Raw genomic sequence first — 20,184 nt, 5'->3', positions numbered from 1 at the left:
TGCCTGCATGGTTGTGGCAGCTACACTGTAATTACAAGTGGTCTTTGTAGCTCCCCTCCATTCTGAAGCTCAGTAGAATCACAGCAGCAGTGTTGTGGCAGCATAACGCAGATGTGTCATTCTCCTCCCCCAGTGGAAAAAAGATGGGAGGGAAGCTGTGCGCTCTGAGTTCTATTTTTAAATGTCCATCACTTCATTTCAAAACATTTTTTTCAAACATGCCATAGATACCATTCTTCCTTGAGATGCTAAATTTGAGGTTTTAGAAACCAAATTCTGAGTTAGACAGCATAAAACTAACTATCTCAAAAGGTTTAAACACAATTGGTTTTTAATTACTTAGCAAAAAATTCATTGTACCAAGAATGAGAGAACTTTTAGCTTAAAAAGCAAAAGCTGTGAGGAAGCAAAAATCTGGGCTTGGAAAAAAATGTCATCTCAGTTTTAGAGTGTCATTGTGGCAAGTCTGCAAGATTATAATCAAAAAAGGGAAGAAGATGGATCTACTTTGGCTAATATCTTAAATACTTTAAATTTCTTCATTTTACGTTTGATTTACATTTCACTTCTTGACAAAATGTCATTTCTGGGTAGGGCAGGGAAAAATAAGTACTGTTCTGCAATATAGCTTGCCCCCTAGGTTATCACTGGTTCTGATTCCTGCTTGAGGAAAATGGTTTTCCTCTCCTTTCCTAAAACATTTGTTTGCCCTCCTGTATTGTGACTGAGAAGTCTGCGGTTGGTATTTCACAGGAGAAACAATTAAAGCACCACATGTCTGAGTGTGATGGAACACATTTTGACTGAGTAAATGCTTTTATTTCTCTGGTAACTAACCTGTACCACCCCATCAGTTTTACATCTGGAGGTGAATCGAAAATGTAGGTTAGAGGAAAAAAAGCTGTACTCTGCATTACTCAGAAGAAGCTCAAATGGCAGTTCTTGCTGGGTGTAAAAGAGGGTTTTGCTTGATCTTTAGTGAAGCTTTTGAATCCACACTTGGAACAGGAAAGATCCTTGTTTCCGTCCTGGTTTTATTGTGAGCCTAAAAAGAAGTGTGAAGCAAGGACTTCTCAAGGTCCTTTCCAGATCTGAGTACATACCTTCAATGTCGACACCAGGGTGGAAAATAATCCTTGCATCATACTGGGACTGCGCATCACTAGACACTTAACCTTAGTAAATTAACCTGTGACTCTGCTTATTCTGTACGATGGTGACACAATTCTTCCCAGTGTTGTTTTGAGATTAATATAACTTAACTTGTGGACAGCACATAGCTTGATGGATTTCTTATTTTGTATAATTTTTTACCTTTCCTAGAGTTTGGAACTAAGAGACTGGAATGTTACCAACATTCTTATGTGCTATAGGAGGGAAAAAAGCCCCAATCTCTCAATGTAAATAAGTTTCTAGATTGCCACAAGTATTTTTGAGTAAGAAGCTTATATAGGATATAAGTTATCAAGTAGGCTTGCATTTTTGTATTAATTAGGAAGTCTTGGTGATGTCATGTCTTTATTTTCATACTATGGCACATGGATTCTTATTGAATGCCCCCTGGACTAAATCTGCTATCACATAAGGTCTCCCCTACAGAAATGACTAAGAGGAATTTGATGAGAACTAATATGATCTTTTTCAGGATTCATTTGAGAGCTGTCATTTTATAAATGGATAGATTATATTTCCTCAATCAATGCCAATAGCAGATATTTATTACATAACTCCGTGTATTAGATGGATACCCAGAACGTGTGCTTTTTTCGGTCCTATAGAAACCTATATTCTTTAAATCCACCCAACTCCACCCATTCACCTCTAGCCGTGTTAGTGCTTGAATATTTGTCTAATGATTTGTTTTAATCCAGACATCTACTTGGTCTCACTAAGACCTGCAGATGCTGCTTTTGAAAATATTTCTCATATGTATCCCTTTAGCTATCTTTCAAGGTCATGTCTGCTTCATCTCCTTTCTGGATTACGTAACAATAATGGCCCAAATGGTCTTTGACCCTCTTCCCTCAATCCCACCCTCACCCTTTTGCACAATATTTTTCACTACTCTTTTATCTTATTTATTGCCAAACGACTTTCAAAAGGTCATTCTGAGTTCAGTAACTTTTGATGGCTTTTCACTGCTTACAGGTAAATTTATGTAGATCATAAAACAATAATATTTTAGTCTGAATTTCCAGACTCTTGGCAATTTGACAACTTGTCCATATAGCCAACCTTATTTTCATCTGCTGGAATAACTTTATTCTGCATAAATGGATCCTCCCAAGGGTTTTCAAACACCTTATGAGCATATCTGTTCTCATCTTTGTCTCCTATCTAAAATGTCTTCTCATCATCTCTCTACCTGAGTCTTAAGTCTTCAAAGTTCAGCTCAAATTCTGCCTTTTTAGTGACACCTTCCCAGTTACCCCAGCCCCATTCAGTTCTATGACCCACAAATCTATAACCCGTAAGTCTTCATAAAACATGATTAGAATGTTCTTTCATGAGGATTTTTAACATTTTATTAAGTGTCCCTGGTATTGAATAGTTCCTGGCATATAGTAGGTGCTAAATAAAGATTTCTTGGATAAATAAAGTCATTTTTACCTTGCTTATAACTCTTCCTGACTTCCCTTCTGGCTTAGAGGACAAAATTCATATTCCTCACCTTAGCTTCTGAGGTCTTTCACAAAGTACTTAACTCTTTTTTTACTCCTCGGTATTTGCCTTTCTAAGCCCCTAGTCGCTCTTGATAGGATCTTCACCAGCCATGTGCATTTCTATTTCAGTATCTTGGCTTATGGTGCTTTCCTGACTATAAACACTTGGCTTGTCTCTTTTCTGCCTATTAGCATTCCATACATCCTTATAAGGTTAAACTTAGATCTCACCATCTCCATTAAAACACACTTCTCTCTCTCATTCAAATTCCTAAAGCATTTACACCCATACCAGCTAGTTTCTGGAAGTTTATCAAATTTATTATTATTACCTGCTTTTATTGAAAATACTTTATTCTTCTTTAAAGTGAAATATATTCCTTATTTTTTTAAACAAAAGTGCAAAAAAGTACAAAGAAAAATCTGAAAACATCCCCAAATCTCAGCACTATACTAGAAACACTGTATCACTTTATACATAATTTCCCTGAGGTTATGTAAGATGCTAACGTTTGGTGAATCTGGATGAGGGCATATGGGAATTCTTTGTACTATTTGTGTAATTTTTTTTGCAAGTCTGAAAAAAATATACTGACACAGAAACAGATTGATGAAGTACAGAGTTCATAAAATAATCCAAATATATTGTAGTATTAATAATGTAGGAAGCAATGCAAATAAGTGGAGAAAACTGGACTGTTCAATTAAAGGGTGATGGAATAACAGGCTGTCCATCTGGAAAAAAAGGTAGGCTCTTCCCTCATATTGTATACCCAAATAAAGCCCACATGGATCAACAAATTAGAAAATAATGAGGTACAAAAACAAAAACATGAGTGACAAGGGTTATACACACAGGTTGAATTTGGCATGATAAAGCCTGGCAGGAAAACTAAAAAACACAAAAGAAAAGCACTGATAAATCTGAATGCATAAAAATTAAAGTCTATATACGAAATGATGATGGGGAACACCATAAAGTTAAAAAGACAAGTGATAAACTGGGGGAATGTAGTTGTAACTATATAACAAAGGATTGATGGGCATTTGTTAAGGTATCTAAGAGCTTGTGTTCTAGAGTAACATCACCTGGACCCTGAACTCTGCTAATTATGTGACATAGGGAAAATTAGGTAATTGCTCTATACCTCACTTTTCTCATTTGCAGAATGGGAATAAGTCTCCTTTGATTCATGGTGCTATTATGGGCATTTAACATAGGTGAAAGAATCTAGAATCTAGTACCATGCTTGGCATATAATAATAGTAAATGTAACTGTGAAAATATATTGTGGCTTACTTTGTGCCAGGCACTGTGCAAGCCTTTTAAAATACATCATATAATTCAATCCTCACCACAACCCTTCCAATGAGGAGAGTACCATTATCCCTATCTTACAGATGGCAACCCTGAGATTTAGAGAGGTATGCCACTTGACCAACGGCTAATAAGTGATAGAGGTAAGATTTGCAGAGATGGGATTCCAGACCCATCCTCTTGACATTTTACACCACAGTGGCAGTTCTCAAAACAGTTTAGTTCCCTTTTCCTTGAGTCTTGGGACTATGTAATCTTGACAGTTAATTGGGTTTTCATGTTCTTCTCAGTACGTATATGAATTGAGCTCTTCAAATGTATTTGGGCACTGGTATATCCATAACGTTGCCATCTCAGAGAAAAGAAGCCTTGTAGAAGTTCACTCCATAAAGAATTAAACTTCCTTTGGCATACTCTGTAACACCAACTATAGTGTCTATGGCAGTTTTTCCATACATACTTCTTGGGGTGCTTTCTTTTGGTTTTTATCTTGAGAAAATTAAAAATCAGGGATGGTTTTACCTTTGCACTTACTGTATATTAAAATAGCTGAAATAGTGGCAAAGACAGGCATTTGAGATATTAAACAGAAATAATTACTGGAAGTTGAGTTCTCATTCAAAAATAATATCAGAATTCTTATTAGAAAATTAAATTAATTTTGTGTTTAGGGAGCTTTTTAACTTTTTTGATTTGTGAGCATAATTTATTTAAATCTTAGGCCACATTATAACAATAAAATTTCTTTTGATAGTCTTAAAATTGAATTGAAAACTTTTATGAACTTAATATATTTAAAGACAGAGGCTATCATCTATCTATTTCTTTTGATGGATTATAGCCAGGGTTTAATTTAGTTTTTCAGAACAAATCTGAAAATACTTTTTGTACGGTATTAAACATTTTTCTTCATAGTAATATAGTGTTAAATCATTTAAAATCTAATTTGAAAAGAAAATAGTGAATCAGACTCATGATTTATGCTTCTTTAATCATGAAGAAGAATTGACTTGTAGGGACATGAAAGGTTTTAACTCTGTGCCTTCAATGTGATTTGTTAAAATCACTGGATTTCAGGGGAACACTTTTCTTGATTGAAATACCTTATTTATCCCTCTAACTTTTTATTGATCAATGATAAAGAAAGAAGGACATTAGATACCATTAGGAGAAACCCTGTTTAATAAATAGTAATGCCAGGGGCACCTCAGTGGCTCAGTTAGTTTAGCACCTGACTCTTGAGTTTGGCTCAGGTCATGATCTCAGGGTCCTGGGATTGAACCCTGTGTTGGGCTCCTTGCTCAGTGCAGAGTCTGCTTGAAATTCTCTCCCTCCCTTTCCCTCTACCCTCCCCCTCCCATACTCACTCACTCTCTTAAATAAATAAATCTTAAATATATATATATATATATATATATATATATATATATATATATATATATTTAGTACTTAGCTTGTTGGCCACCTATTCTATTTCCTCTGTGGAACAAAGCATCAAATTAGGAAGATTCCAGAAAGGACTCTGAACAACCAAATTAAGTAAAACCACTACCATTACAAAAATATCTATGAAGGGGCACCTGGGTGGCTCAGTCCATTGAGCATCAGGCTCTTTTAGGGTCAGATCTTGATCTCAGGGTGGTGAGATGGAGCCCCAGGGTAGGGTTCCGTACTCAGTGTGGAGTCTGTTTGTCCCTCTCCCTCCTCCTCTGCCGCTCCTCTGCCCCCACTCACATGTGTGCATGCTTGCTCTCTCTCTCTCTCAAATAAACAAATAAAATCTTAAAAAAAAAAAATCTGTGAAGAGTCCCACCCTCATCACCACCACCACCACTCTCACCAGCTCTCACATATTTCCCCTGTATTCTCACTTTGCCTAAATTCTCACAAGTTTGGATATTAGATTTCTAAGCCCACAGAAGTTTAGGAGGAAGAAGAGGTGCTACAGAAAATCAAGCAGACAACCAGAGGTGATCACTGGCATCTGATACCGAGGGGCTACTGGAAAACTTTAAAAGTAAACGTAAGAATAAAAAACTTATAACTATCTGGGAACTTTTAATGCAGGATCAGTCATACCCAGTTTTCTCAGTCCTGAGAGCACCATTGTATTACAGAATTAGTATAATAAGAGACATCATAAAAGATTTAATTATGGTTAGTAAATGTCAGCATTTACCAGTATTCAGTCTGACAGTGATATCTCGTTCTTGCAAAAGGCCTTGGTAACTGAAGATTCAAGAGCCTCTGTTTGCTCTTGCTTCATTAGTTCAGTTATCTCCCATTTTCACCAGGAAGTCTGTGAATCCATTTTCTGCCCAGGCCCTCACGATCTAGTTTTTCTTGGCCAGGCTCCCATTTGAACTTAAGATCTCTCTGTTACTTCTGATGCAGGATCCCCATTCCTAAGGAAACATCTTCTCATGGATGCCTGAGCCTTGAGCTTCACTCTTGGGTCTGCCCATGCAGCCATATATTTTCCCTTTACTAAACAAGGTGTTTCTCTGTCAATAAGGGGAAGTACTATAGTGTATCCATGATTAGTCAAATTTTAGAAACTCTACTTCATCCTACTTCTAGCTTTCTTCCTTCTTCATTCCCAGTGGAGTATCTTAACCAGAGCTAAATGCCCAACCTGATTTGGACCCTTGGGATCAAAAGATCTATAGCACTAGATTTTTGTTACTATAGCAAAACTGAAATGAATGGGTAAGTGTTGCTGATATCAAGAAGTCATAATCAACAATGCTTTGTTCAGTAATATTTAGTTCCTTTTCCCTTATGGAGTTTTCCAATAGTGAGTATGTACTACATACTAGAAATAGTTTCATTCCAAAGAGGTTTTTTTTTTTAATTCTTTGCTTAAGATTCATCGGGTCTACCAAAAACGTGGTCAGTGCTTCTACTGTATCACTTGTAACAGTTTTCTATATTAATATTAATATTAATTAATATTTGTTAATGGTAGTTGCTTTTTGACTGACTTTTTTCACTTAGCATAATACCCTCTAGTTCCTTCTACATCATTGCAAATGGCAAGACTTCATTTTTTGATGGCTGAGTAGTATTCTATTTTATATACACACATACACACACACACACACACACACACACACACACACCCCACATCTTCCTTATCCGTTCAGTTATCAGATGATTTCACTCATATGTGGGATTTAAGAAACAAAACAGAAGATCATAGGGAAGGGAGGGAAAAACAAAATAAGAAGAAATCAGAGAGGGGTACCATAAAGACTCTTAATCATAGGAAACACACTGTAGGTTGCTGGAGAAAGGGGGTAACTGGGTGATGGACATTAAGGAGGGCACGTGATGTAATGAGCACTGGATGTTATATAAGATTGATGAGTCATTGAACTCTACCTCTGAAACTAATAATAGACTATATGTTAATTAATTGAATTTAAATTTTATAAAAAATATACTTGTTAATGGGCCAGTCTCTCCCTGTTAATATCAAATCCATTACTTCCCCTACTGGTAGTCATGGCCTACCTGGAGTCCCCAGTGTTAATTAAGAGGTGAAGGTATTTTTGAAGGTCTATCAAATTTTGTACTGCATTTAAACTAGTGTGACAGAACATCTTCGCAGCAGCATATAGGCTACCCAACAGCTCAGAAGCTGCAAAGGGCTTTACTTACCCTCCCTTGTTGATATGTGAGGCCTGCCCTTATTCTACCCCTATAACCATAAGACTAGATACATCCAATTTTATAAATATACATACATACATACGTTTATACACACACAAACACACATTCAATTTTATGTGTTTATATATATAAACAGATATACAGAGTATAGTATTTCTTCAGATGCTTAACCATCCCATTAGTATTACCTGGAATAGTATTAACATTGTATGTTTGATCCTTGAACTGGCTGTTGTGGTATGCCCCACTATTTGAGCCCAGGTTTATGTTATAGGATGGTTTAAACTATCTTCAGTTCTTCCATTGACCGTTTTAGGGTCAGTTTTCATATTTTTTTTTTCCCCTTGGGTCCATTTATTACCTCCATAAACTAGCCTGAAACTCCCCCTAACAGGCTTATTTGCAGGCAGGGATTAAAGGCTTTTATCTTCCCACACCAAACACAGTGCCTGGATTCTTACCTTGTGTGTTGTAGAAGCTTTACAAATGGCTTACTGGTAAATTAATTAATTATAAATGAGACTTCTGGATAGCTTGTGTCTTATTGAGCTTCTAATTGTTTCTTCAATTTCTTCAGCAGCATTAGCTAGAAAACACAATTTCCCAGGAGTTATGCTTTATCTTAGTTGATGTTTCAGAGAGGGACTGGGACTTTGTCATGCTGATATAAAATTTTGATTAAATGGAAACAGCAGTTTATTTCTCTTTTACTAATATCTCCACATAAAATACCATTTGTTAAATGGACATACAATTGGGAAGGGAAGGTTTTCTCAAGTTATTATAACCAGGACACGATATAGTTTTAAAGTGATTTCTACTTCAAATGTAGGGCTCACTCAGTTAATGTATCCATTTATTAGGCATTGGGAAATTTTGACTGAGGGACGAGGTTAGGAAATAGATGTGCAAACATGGAAACAGAAAGAGACCATATAGTTTGAATAAGTTATTCCTGCTCTACCAAGCCTAATGTTCTCTTTTTGCCCTTCCTCATTTAGTAACTAGGCCATTTCCCCCCAGTATATTAACTGTGGCCTAGGAGTGAGTGAAGACATTTCAGCTGGTATATTAAATCACTTTAGGACATTGGGAGTCGGAATTTGCAAATCATTGCTTAAGGGAACCAAATAAGGACTTAAGAAGAGTACTTACTTACTAAAGGGCCAATGTAAACCAAAGAGCAGCTTATGCACTGGGATGTCTTAATTCAGTGTTTGAGCTCCGTGTACCTTAGTAACTCTTAGATTCTGAGTCTGATTCAGAGAGGGCCACTGCTAACCCATTTGCCTTTAGGAAAATTAGAAAAATGTGCCCTTCCTTGAGGAAAATCTTTGAGGATGAACAGTCCTATGACTTGAAGACTGAAGAAAGTGGGACTGTGGATGTCCCCTCTCTAGCCTCGTTTGGTGATTCTGGACTCCACCCTCCTGTAGGGAAGGGAAAAAGAAGGAATGGGGAATGAGAGAATGGAGTTGAGAATTGGCTCCGGGATTTAATCAGCAGTACCAACTTCAGTTCACTGAAATGGTGGTTCCATAAACGAAACTTATTTGTAAATCGGGGACCAGAACATCTACATTCTATTAAGATTCACAAAATTGCTGCTGATTGGACATGTCCCTTTGTCTCAGTGGCATGACACAAAACTTTCCTCACAGCTTTAGGTTTCAACTGAGAGACTCAGTCCCACTTCTCCTGCTGTCACATTTGTCTCATAAAACTTCACACATATCTACTTTGTGAATACTGGCCTCCCCCCCCCCCCCGCCCCCGCCCTGCTATGGTGTTCTTGGGCTACCCTGATTCACTTTATGATGTATGTAGGGTTCTGTTAGTACTCAAAATAATACAGTATTTCTTTTTTTTTTTTAAGATTTTATTTATTTATTTGACAGAGATCACAAGTAGGCAGAGAGGCAGGCAGAGAGAGAGAGAGAGAGAGGAGGAGGAAGCAGGCTCCCTGCTAAGCAGAGAGCCCGATGTGGGACTTGATCCCAGGACTCTGGGATCATGACCTGAGTTGAAGGCAGAGGCTTTAACCCACTGAGCCACCCAGGCGCCCCTAATACGGTATTTCTATATTAAAGTGAGCACCTTAATGTTTAACACAGAATCTTGAGCATTTTTCACTTAGAGTTTCCATATTTTACTTATATTAATTAATACTTCTATTTTTTATACTTCTGGTTTTTTAAGTAGAATGTACCTGAATAAATTCAGACCATGTACTGTAAAATGGGAAGGCATGTATTAGTTATCCATCCTCTAATTGTGTGGTTAGAACTATATAGCCCCCTGAATTTCTGAATAAAAAGCAACATATGCTCCTTTTAGGGCTCTGAGTCTGTTCAGGTCTTGCTAATATGAAGTAGGAGGTAGGAGAGAGAGGCTTTCTGATGCCAGCAGTGCTCCTGGGACTCAGTCAGGAGTTTAAAGCCCCTAAAGACCTCAGTCTCCCACCAAAATACAAATCCCGATATAAGGTTATTCTTATACTTAGCATTAGACTGAATTGGAAAGACTAGTCTAATGAGCTTTTGTTTAAGAAAAGTCTTTTAGTGACATAAATTCACACTGAGAATGAAATTTCACCATGAGCTTATTTATATAATCTTTTATTTTTAAGTTTTGTATTATGGGGAATTTCAAACATAAACAGAAATGGAGAGAACAAGATAATGAACTCTTATGTAATATTACCCAGCTTCAGCAGGTAGTAGTTTGTCAACCATGTTTCCTCCAGAGGCCCCCTCTTTTTCCTTTGTCTTGTGGCATCTTGAATTTCAGACATCATGTCCGTTTACCTATAAATATTTCAGCATTTGTCTCAAATTTATAAGGCCTTGTTTTTAAATGTAACCATTGACATTATAATACCTATAACATTAGTCATAATTCCTTTTATCATCTAATGCTCTTCCACATTCCAGTTTCCCTGATTATCTGAAGAACATCTTCTTACGGATTGTTCAAACTAGAATCGTGTACATATGTATTTGGCTATTTATGTCTCTCAGGTCTCTTTTTTTTTTCTATATGAATACATTTTTTATATGCTTTCCCTCCATTTTCTTTTAACTTATCAAGGAAGCCTAAAGGAAAAGTTGTTATCAAAATTAATGTGATAGGGGCGCCTGGGTGGCTCAGTGGGTTAAGCCGCTGCCTTCGGCTCGGGTCATGATCTCAGGGTCCTGGGATCGAGTCCCGCGTCGGGCTCTCTGCTCAGCGGGGAGCCTGTTTCCCCCTCTCTCTCTGCCTGCCTCTCTGCCTACTTGTGATCTCTCTCTGTCAAATAAATAAATAAAATCTTTAAAAAAAAAAAAATTAATGTGATAGGTTTTATCTTTAAGTCATTAATTTGTATATTCTTTATAGTTTCAGATCCATATATACTTAATGCCCAAATGTGAAAGGCTAAGAAAATGAAAAAAAAAAGTGGGGGGGAGGTTTTTCTTTTGTAATTGAAAAAACAAGCATGAATTGATTTTATTACCCAACAGCAGAAACCAAATGCAGAAATGTGGCCCCCACCCTATTTAAGTTCAAAGACATCTGTATTAAATCACGGTTTAAAGCTGCGTAATTTGTAAGTAGTGTCCCCTTGGCTTCTGGGATCTTATCTTTTTTGTCTTTCAGATTTGTGGTTTGTATTTCAGTATAGAAAATTCAAACTGAGACAATATTTTCCTACCAAGTGTGTGAATGTTTGTATTCCTTTACTGTTATCAATTAACATAACTAAATGGCTTGTTCATTTGATAGTATTCCCATTGAGTTCACACTGATATCTCAAAAGCATTGTTGTTGTTGTTTTTGTCAAAATGGTTGAATCATATATTTGCTTCTTTTTAAAAATGCTAATTTTGCTATTCTACCAGGTTTGTGCTTTGTTTTCTTTCAACGTGTCTAGGAGGACAGATAAGAACTTCTTCTGCCACTGTAATTTTGACTCTACCATGCTTGATATAAATTGTGCAGTCCTGCTAAAATGCCTCAAAATTTTACTGTTTCTTTTTATAAGCTCTCAATCTTGTGATATCTTTCCTTTCTTAGGATATGAACGAGTCTGCCAAACAGGAAGATATTTTGGAATCCACAACAGATGCTGCAGAATGGAATCTCGAAGTGGAACGTGTACTACCACAACTGAAAGTCACGATTAGGACTGACAATAAGGTATAGAGGACAGAATACATTTTGTTCAAATAGAGCTTCATAAGGCAATTTCAGGGTCAGGGGTACTCCCAATTATATGAATGATTTAAGGTGGTAGGATTCAGCTTCCAGTGCTCTGACTTAGCAGAGATTTAGTAGATTGTTGCTGAATGAATCAATAGTGTCATATTAAAGAAGGAAAAAGAAAGCAATAGATCTTTAAAGTGGTTTGAAACACTTGTCATGTTTCCTTGGGATTGAGGGGCATTTTCTCAATATATTTTGATGTATTTTCATAGAAATCATATTTTGTTCAGGTGAATGGTGAACAAAATTGGAATTTTATGACTGTATACCAACTGATTATAGTTAGAAAATGGTTTTGGAACCCTGCTGGATGGGAGAACAGAAGACATTCTTGAGGTTGTCTTACATAATCTATTCAGTACATATGATTAAAAGTCAAGTAGTAAGCAAATAAGCAAAGCATTTGCATTAAGATTTGGGGATTGGGCCAGATGAACTGACCCATTTAATCAAGTTTCTACTTCTTTCTTACCTACAATGTACAAGAACTTCAGAACAAACTAAGAGGTGACTAAACAATACCATTCTCATTAATACTATACTAATGTCTGCAGAAGGGACTAGAGAGACGTGTAGGTAAAGAAACTAAAGGGTTTTTTATCCTAGGAGGCTGGAGAAAAGCACCAGAATTATGGAACTAGGTTCTAAGGAAACTTGTTACTCTGAAAATATGGTCTACCATTTCTACCCCCAAAGATCACTGCTTTCAGAATTCCTTGGAAACGAATTCATTCTCAGAATGTCTGGATTTGAGCTTATAAAACTGTGTCCTAGAGAAGGTAAGAAGCAGTCTAGACTCCTAGGGCAGTCCTAGATTAGGATAAGGGCAGCAAAGGTCTTACTAGACTGAATAGCTGTGGAACAAACTTAAAGGTAAATGGGCAAATCCTGCAGCCTTTTTACCATGTATTTACCCAAACATTATGGACAGACATTATTTGGCTGCTTTAGGGGTGAATTTTTTGTTTGTGTATCTCTTATATATTAATACATGTTAATACAGATTTCTTCATTGATTTGATCTCTGCTGGATGTCATAATTTGCAGAAACGTGATTTTGGGGGGGAATGTAATTTTTAATTCTTTAATAAAAGAAGAAATCTGATAAATTTAAAAATCACTATTATTGTCATTCTAGTTAGAATGACGTGTTAGAATAACCATGTAGTGAGGAATTCTCAGGTACATCTTAATCTCACAAAGAAGCAAGTTTAATTTATTTACTTTCAAGCTAAGTAAACTCTTGAAATCCAGCATCTCATTTAGAGCCTAATAGGATCACACCAGAGTATTTTTTAAAGCATGTTCATTGATTTCTACATAATAGGAGTAACTGAATGAAGAAAGGATATAAATGCAACTTCTGACACATACAGTTTTACAAAACTAAGTACAGGTCAAATCTACTACAAACAAATATTACAGTAATCAGAATCCTGGGTTCTTAGAGAGTCAATGATCTCCTGATTTGGGGAAGAATTAACTAGGTGAAAGTTGGCCTCTTACTCTTGTGCCATGTATTGCCAGCCATGATCTTATGAGGATATACTGTGCCAAATTAATTTATATGGTCAAATTTTACAAGCAACATCCTGAAGTGTCAGATGAAGTTTTGAGGGTTTTTCTTTATATGAATAGCATTTGAATTTAGGTTTTTGCAGTAAAATATACTGACATAAAGTAATATCTGATTGCTTTTTCGGAATTCTTTTCTAGATCATTTGGTCTTTGTGTCCAGTATTTCACAAACTCTTAAGTGTTTCAGAGGTATCAAATGGGAAGTACAGGTTTTGGGTCTTTATTCAGCTTTACTTAAGAAAAATAAAATTATACATTGATTTGAGAAAGTAAGGGGCTAGTGAATAAAGAGGTGCTTTTCATGCCTCGGAAATAAAAGTAATCTGGTCACAGATGAGGTTTCTTACGGGCTCCCTATCCTCCATCAGAAGAGGTTGACTCCTGCATCGTGGTATATCCTGTTCTTCTCAACTCCTGACGCTACCAAAACCAAATCCTCCTTTCTTCTTGGCCAAAACAGTTATCTTTCACTCAACACATGCTATTTAGGACATTTAGAGAATTCAACTTTGTGTTTGAGGGAAAATTAGTTTTTTTCAGATCAATGTGCTTTACTGATCACTGTTAATTTTTAAATAGCATAGAGATGTGGGAAATAAATAATAAAGGGCCTCCATTATTTAGACCCATTATAAAGTTCTTGAAAATGACCTTGTGTTAGGAGTAAGTAAGTTCCATATTTATTTAGCACTGGATCAAATGTTTGTTTTGCTTTCTTTTCTCACAAATTCAGTTTATTCCTTGTATGCTTCCTGGCAGGTAATTGCAAAAAAAAAAAAAAGTAAATCTCCTTGTCTTTCTTTTTGCATATTGTAGTATGTATACTTTGATGAGATCCTCTCATATACTAATATTTTATTTTATATTCCTCATAATGTTGTAATTAGGTTTTTATTGCTGGGCTAGCTTATCCTTTTTTCTGGCACCACTTGTTACTGTTGACAGTTTTCAAAGAACGCAAACAAATTTTAATATTAGCTTAAACAAATGACAATTGGGAAAATACATATGTTGCCAAAAATACAAATAATATGTTCCACAGCTGAAAGTGAAGGACTTCTGTCATATGTTAGCTTGAACAGACCGTATTAGCAGTTTCCTTTTTAGGGTTGGTTATAGAGAATGCTCCTGGTGATTACTTCTAGAGTGTTAAATACCCAGCAACCAACTCAGCTCTGCTTTGACTTGGAATAATGTGTCTAAACACATAGTCAGAAGTTCTGCCAAGAAAGTCAATAAATTCAGCCAAATCCTGGGTCATTCCATTCAGTTAATGCCTCAGTTATGACCAAGGAAGTAAAGCTCTAGAGTCAATTCCTTAGAAGGGCAGTCTGAGGACAGCTAAATTAGAGTAGATAACAGTGCCACCTAATAAAATCATCTGTGAGTATTTTTAGTACATTGTGACTGTGTATCTTGCACTTTTTGTTCTTTCCCTCATTTTTTCTCTTTATATCTCTTTCCCTTTCTTCTTGTGTGTTTTTATGTCTTTTTTATTGTTTTTTGTTAGAGCAGCAGTTGGTGCCCACAAGTGTTACATAAGTACTCTGGTGAAATTTAGAACTAAGAGCAAACATCTGTGATTATAATTAGAATAAACTTAAATCTATAACTAGTCAAGAATTCTCCTGATCTCTAAGTCTTTTTTTTTCTTAAGATTTTTATTTATTTATTTGATCAAGAGGGAGATAGCACCCACAAGCAGGGCGACCAGCAGGCAGAGGGAGAGGGAGACCCCAGGATCATGACCTGAGCCAAAGGCAGACGCTTAACAAACTGAGCCATCCAAGCTTCCTTCTCTGAGTCTTTTTAAAATACACTTCTGTTTTTGGGCGCCTGGATGGCTCAGTGGGTTAAGCCTCTGCCTTCAGCTCAGGTCATGATCTCAGGGTCCTGGGATCGAGTCCCACATCGGGCTCTCTGCTCAGCGGGGAGCCTGCTTCCTCCTCTCTCTCTCTCTGCCTGCCTCTCTGCCTACTTGTGATCTCTCTCTGTCAAATAAAATAAAATCTTAAAAAAAAATAAAATAAAATACACTTCTATTTTTAATTATAAAAATAATATGGAAGCAATTCAAGGGGAAGAGGGGTGGGAAGTGTGCTATGAGTTAGAAGCTAGTGATCCCACATTTATTTTCACTATCAATTCCTGATTTATTGGGCCAGAGTTTCAGAAACTTAGTGGAACTGGGGAAGTCACAAAGATCAAGGGAAGGTAGAGCCTATCTTAACACATCTTCCCTTGCCACCCAGAATTCATATTTCTACCATTTATTAGATGTGTGATCCAGAACAAGTAACTAAACCTCTCTGTCCCTCCTTCTCCTAATCTGTAAAATGGGACTAAGTGTATTACTTATCTTACACAGTTGTTGTAAAGCACCAACAACAGTGTCTGAGACATAATTAATGCCTAATAAATAAATGTTAATTATTGTTAAGTTATAGTATTGTTATTATAATATTATTGTGTTCTATCATGGCCCTCATATTCAGTGCCTATATCAATATTAAGGAGAAATTTACAAAATTTCTGTACTAATACTTCCATCATTTAAAGGAATATTTTAAAATATCAGCCTTAAAGTCTTACATGGGGATATAATCAGACTCATAAAAGTAATCAGGCTCAAAGTATTCACTTTGATAAATCTTTCCAGTTTTTTTTTCCCTAGTAAAGGTATATATAATATGGTAATAATAACTGATATTTACCAAGTGTTTACTATGTGCCAAGTACAGTTCTTAACACTTCACATATATATTTATCACTTCATCCTTTCCACTGCCCTGTTACATACAGGTATGTTTCACTGCAGGGGAGGAAACTGAAACACAGTGAAGTGAAGTAACTTGCTTTTGCCTACTAAGTGACAGATATTTGAACTTACAACCCAGGCTCTTACCTATTCCATTAATGACAATATCGCATACTGGTTAAAAGCACAAATTCTGAATCCAGGTTGCTTGAGTACAAATCCTGGCTCTAATACTTACTAGCTGTTGGACCCTGTGGGCAAGTTTTAACCACTATGTCTCAGTTTCCTCATCTGTACGATGGAGTTCATTATAAAACCTACCTCAAAGAGTTATTAAAGGGATTAAATAAATTAGTGTAGCTTAAGCACTTAGAATGTTGCCAGAAGAATTGCTTAATATATGTTAACCACTATTTCCGTGTGCTTTTCTGTGTATACAGTTGAGGTTACACCTCTGTTTTTAAAAATATAGAAGTACATCATGAGCAGTTCCACACATCCTTAAAACGTACAAGCCATAGCTTCAACTGAGTGGTAGGTAGCAGAGATGGCTTGGCCAAGCTCAGCAGGCTGGGATCAAACCAGGAGGCTTAAGATCTTGGTGGAGAAATGGCCGGCTGGACAGAGTCATGCAATAGCTGATAGTTAGAATATGAGCAAGCATAAGGACTGTAAGATCTGAGAATACAGACCAGTAGCAAGAAATGAAATCTGCCAATGAGTTATTTTGGAGAAACAGGTAGTTATTGGTGGTGGAAGTACGTGGTGTCATTTATTGAAAGATAATATTTTCCTTCATGATTAAAATATCTTTAATTCCGTAACAGTAATTTTTTTAAATGTCTAAGTAAATCAGTTGACAACTACTAGCTGGAGACTGAGCTGCCAAAGAATTCTACATGTTCCATAATTTCTGAGGAAATAAGATGTGGTTGCATATTCTTACAGATTTGACTTTCTGTGTTTTTTATTAATTTTGAATCACTAAATAATGCTGTTTCTCGATGAACATTATTCTTTTTTAATTTTCTTATTATTATAAAAAACAAGCCTATGTTTGATTTTATGGAAATAAAGGAGACCACCTAAATGAGAACAAAGACTACATATTTAGAGCTTGCCATAGCCAGGGAGTTAGCCATCATCACCTGTATTTGGCAGAGACTTAAAGGCAGGAGTATTTAAAAGATTTATACTGGGAAAAAGGGAAGCCTTCAGCAATGTTCAGATATGACTGGAGATTTGGAGGCAGGCTAACTAGAAGCAGGGCCTCCTACGTGTCTGGTTCGGAGAGGATACATGGCTCTGTCTGGCTGGTCGTACATTGGAAGCAGGTGGGTGAGGGGAAAACCTGGGGGAGCCAGCAGTTACTAAGTCCTGACTGTTTTGGTCCAGTTTCACTCAGAGGTTATGGTTTGACTTCCTGGACTAGTTGCTGCAGATTGTGGGTCAGAATAATTCTTCTTCTTCTTCTCCTCCTCCTCCTCCTTCTTTTTTAACACTTTATTTATTTGTTTGTCAGAGAGAGGGAGAGAGAAAGTGCACAAGCAAGGGGACCAGCAGGCTGAGGGTGAGGCAGACTTCCTGTTAAACAAGGAGCCTGATTTGGGGCAGGATCCCAGGACCCTGGGATCATGACCTGAGCCAAAGGGAGATGCTTAATGGATTGAGCTACCCACATGTCCCGTTAGATCAGAATTCTACTTTTTTTTTTTTTTTAAGATTTTATTTATTTGCAAGACAGAGAGATCACAAGTAGGCAGAGGCAGACAGAGAGAGGGAAGCAGGCCCCTCACTGAGCAGAGAGCCCAATGCGGGGCTTGATCCCAGGACCCCGAGATCATGACCTGGGCGGAAGGCAGAGGCTTAACCCACTGAGCCACCCAGGCGCCCCTCAGAATTCTACTTTTGATAATGGCCTGGACATTGTTCTCCATTCGTATATTCAGTCAGCTTCATCCATTGAACCGAGGGAAAGTGGCTTATTAAAATGATCTGTCTTATCAGTCTTAATCAGGAGAATGACTTTTTTTTTTCAAGTCGAGGGTTTTTACCATAATAGAAACCAAGTAAACATTAATAATATTTATTCCTGTTCTCCAGAAATAAGAAAGAGCAGAAAGTGTGAAATCAGTTTTCAGCTAAACCTTACATAGACCCCTTTCCTCAATTATACAGTATTTATCCCTAAACAATTGTATATTATAACGATTTAATATGGGGTATTTGATGCAATGAACAAATGTTCTATCATGCTTTAATGCCCTGTGGATATTGTAATTAAAATTTTGATTAATGACTTAAATTGATTTTTTTTCCAAATTATAATTAAATTTTTCCTGCTTTGTTGTTTTAAAAGATAGTTGGCTAAGTACCCCCTTTATTCCTCCAAAATGTCTCCTACTCATTATGTAAATCTTCAGGTTCATTACAAGAATTTAGATAAAGAGATTATATATGTATTTTAAAGGCTTTGGAAGTACTGCAGCATGTGTTTCTAATTATTTCAAGCCTTTGATTCACTGAACTGCTTTTTTATATCCTTACCTGTTTTTCAGTGTCTGACTTTCTCAGGGTGCAGTTGTAAAAAGAACCTTAAACTTTAAATTTCAACTCCAAACAACTGTATTTTGTTTTAACGTAAATAAACCATACAGGTGTTGCCTTGGGTAATTCACAGCAGGAAACCTTTCTGGAAGAGTCATTGTGCTAAGGATGGAATCATTGCAATAGTCTTGAGCCCTTGGGCTCTCTAGTCAGTATGAGAGCTAAAACCGAAGAGGGAGGAGAGAGGCCTTTATTAATCAGCAGGTGGAATTCCATTTAAATGAACCTGGAGGGACCACAGAATTACTATATTAGATTTAAGTCTCTTCAAATTGGAAGCCAGATCCTGCAGAAAATGTACAATAGTAGGCTTTCTCTTTTTACCGTTATAGACAAATCTGTATCTGGAAGCAAGAGAAAGAGGGTGTTTTTCTCATTCCAAAGCAGTGCAGAGAGTAACCTGCTTTGACCTTCTGCCATCGCTATGTTTGGATGTAGTGTAAGAAGAATGTTAATAAAATTTAGCTTTCTAAATATTTCTGGCCTGCAAGGATTTATGAATTGTTATAGTTTGGAAATAAAGAACATTTCTTAAGACTTGTACTCTGGTTGTTGGATAGGCTACATTGATAGGATTCTTACATCTATGAGCAAAAAGATATGATATATTCTGTGGGCTAGGATACAAGAATACAGTTTATGTATGTATTAGTCATTAAAATGTGATTCTGCTAGTTATTTGAGTAATGAAGAAACTACATTTATAATTTTTAAGGATTTTCTGGTAGAAAGACCTTTTGTTGAGAAATATTCACATAAATAAAAAAATAAGGCACCAAATTAAAAAAAAAATCAGCTTTTACAATTACCAGTAACAAATGTAAATACAGGTGGCAATAAGTTGGTCTCCATGAGGCTCCATGCAGGAATAATAGCTCCAATTACTGTCACAAATGTTTGTAATTGTATCTATTGCTGCCAGACAATAAATGCTTTTTAATATAGTAAGGCCATAAATGTACATGCTGCTGTTGTTTAAACAAAATACAATTTCCAGCAAATTTATCCTTGAAACACCTGCTATAATCAAAAAGAGGTGAATGCTATCAAAATAAACTGCCTAAATTAACCAGACACATTTTTAGAGCAGCCTGCATGATTACTCAACTGCCACATTGTCTCAAAGAATGAGGGGAAATATTCACTGATGGACATTTACAGGCAAGCTTTCTTTAAAGGAGACTACAAGAAAGAGAGGATTGCTTTGGATTTTTGTGTTATTTTTAAAACATGGTGTTATTTTGTAGACTTAGAGTTTTATTCACTGTTTCTTGTTTTTCTTAAGCTGATCAACTATTGTTTTTGTTGTTGTTTTTGTTTTCTTTTTAGCATATGGGTCA

At 36.4% G+C, this 20,184-nt stretch overlaps 1 protein-coding gene across 1 annotated transcript in view; it reads left to right on the top strand.

Moving 5' to 3' along the window:
* IFT57 (intraflagellar transport 57) overlaps nucleotides 1-20,184 on the top strand; it is a 54,035-nt gene that overhangs the window by 16,183 nt on the left and 17,668 nt on the right. Inside the window, exon 6 of the mRNA XM_080820418.1 lies at nucleotides 11,713-11,835. Coding sequence (XP_080676544.1) covers nucleotides 11,713-11,835 — 123 coding nt within the window. The remainder of the gene's footprint in view (nucleotides 1-11,712; nucleotides 11,836-20,184) is intronic.

This window comes from Martes martes, assembly GCF_963455335.1.
Source record: "Martes martes genome assembly, chromosome: 1".
NCBI classification, from domain to species: domain Eukaryota; kingdom Metazoa; phylum Chordata; class Mammalia; order Carnivora; family Mustelidae; genus Martes; species Martes martes.
The sequence above is the reverse complement of the archived record's forward strand: the minus strand, read 5'-3'. Positions and strand labels throughout refer to the sequence as shown.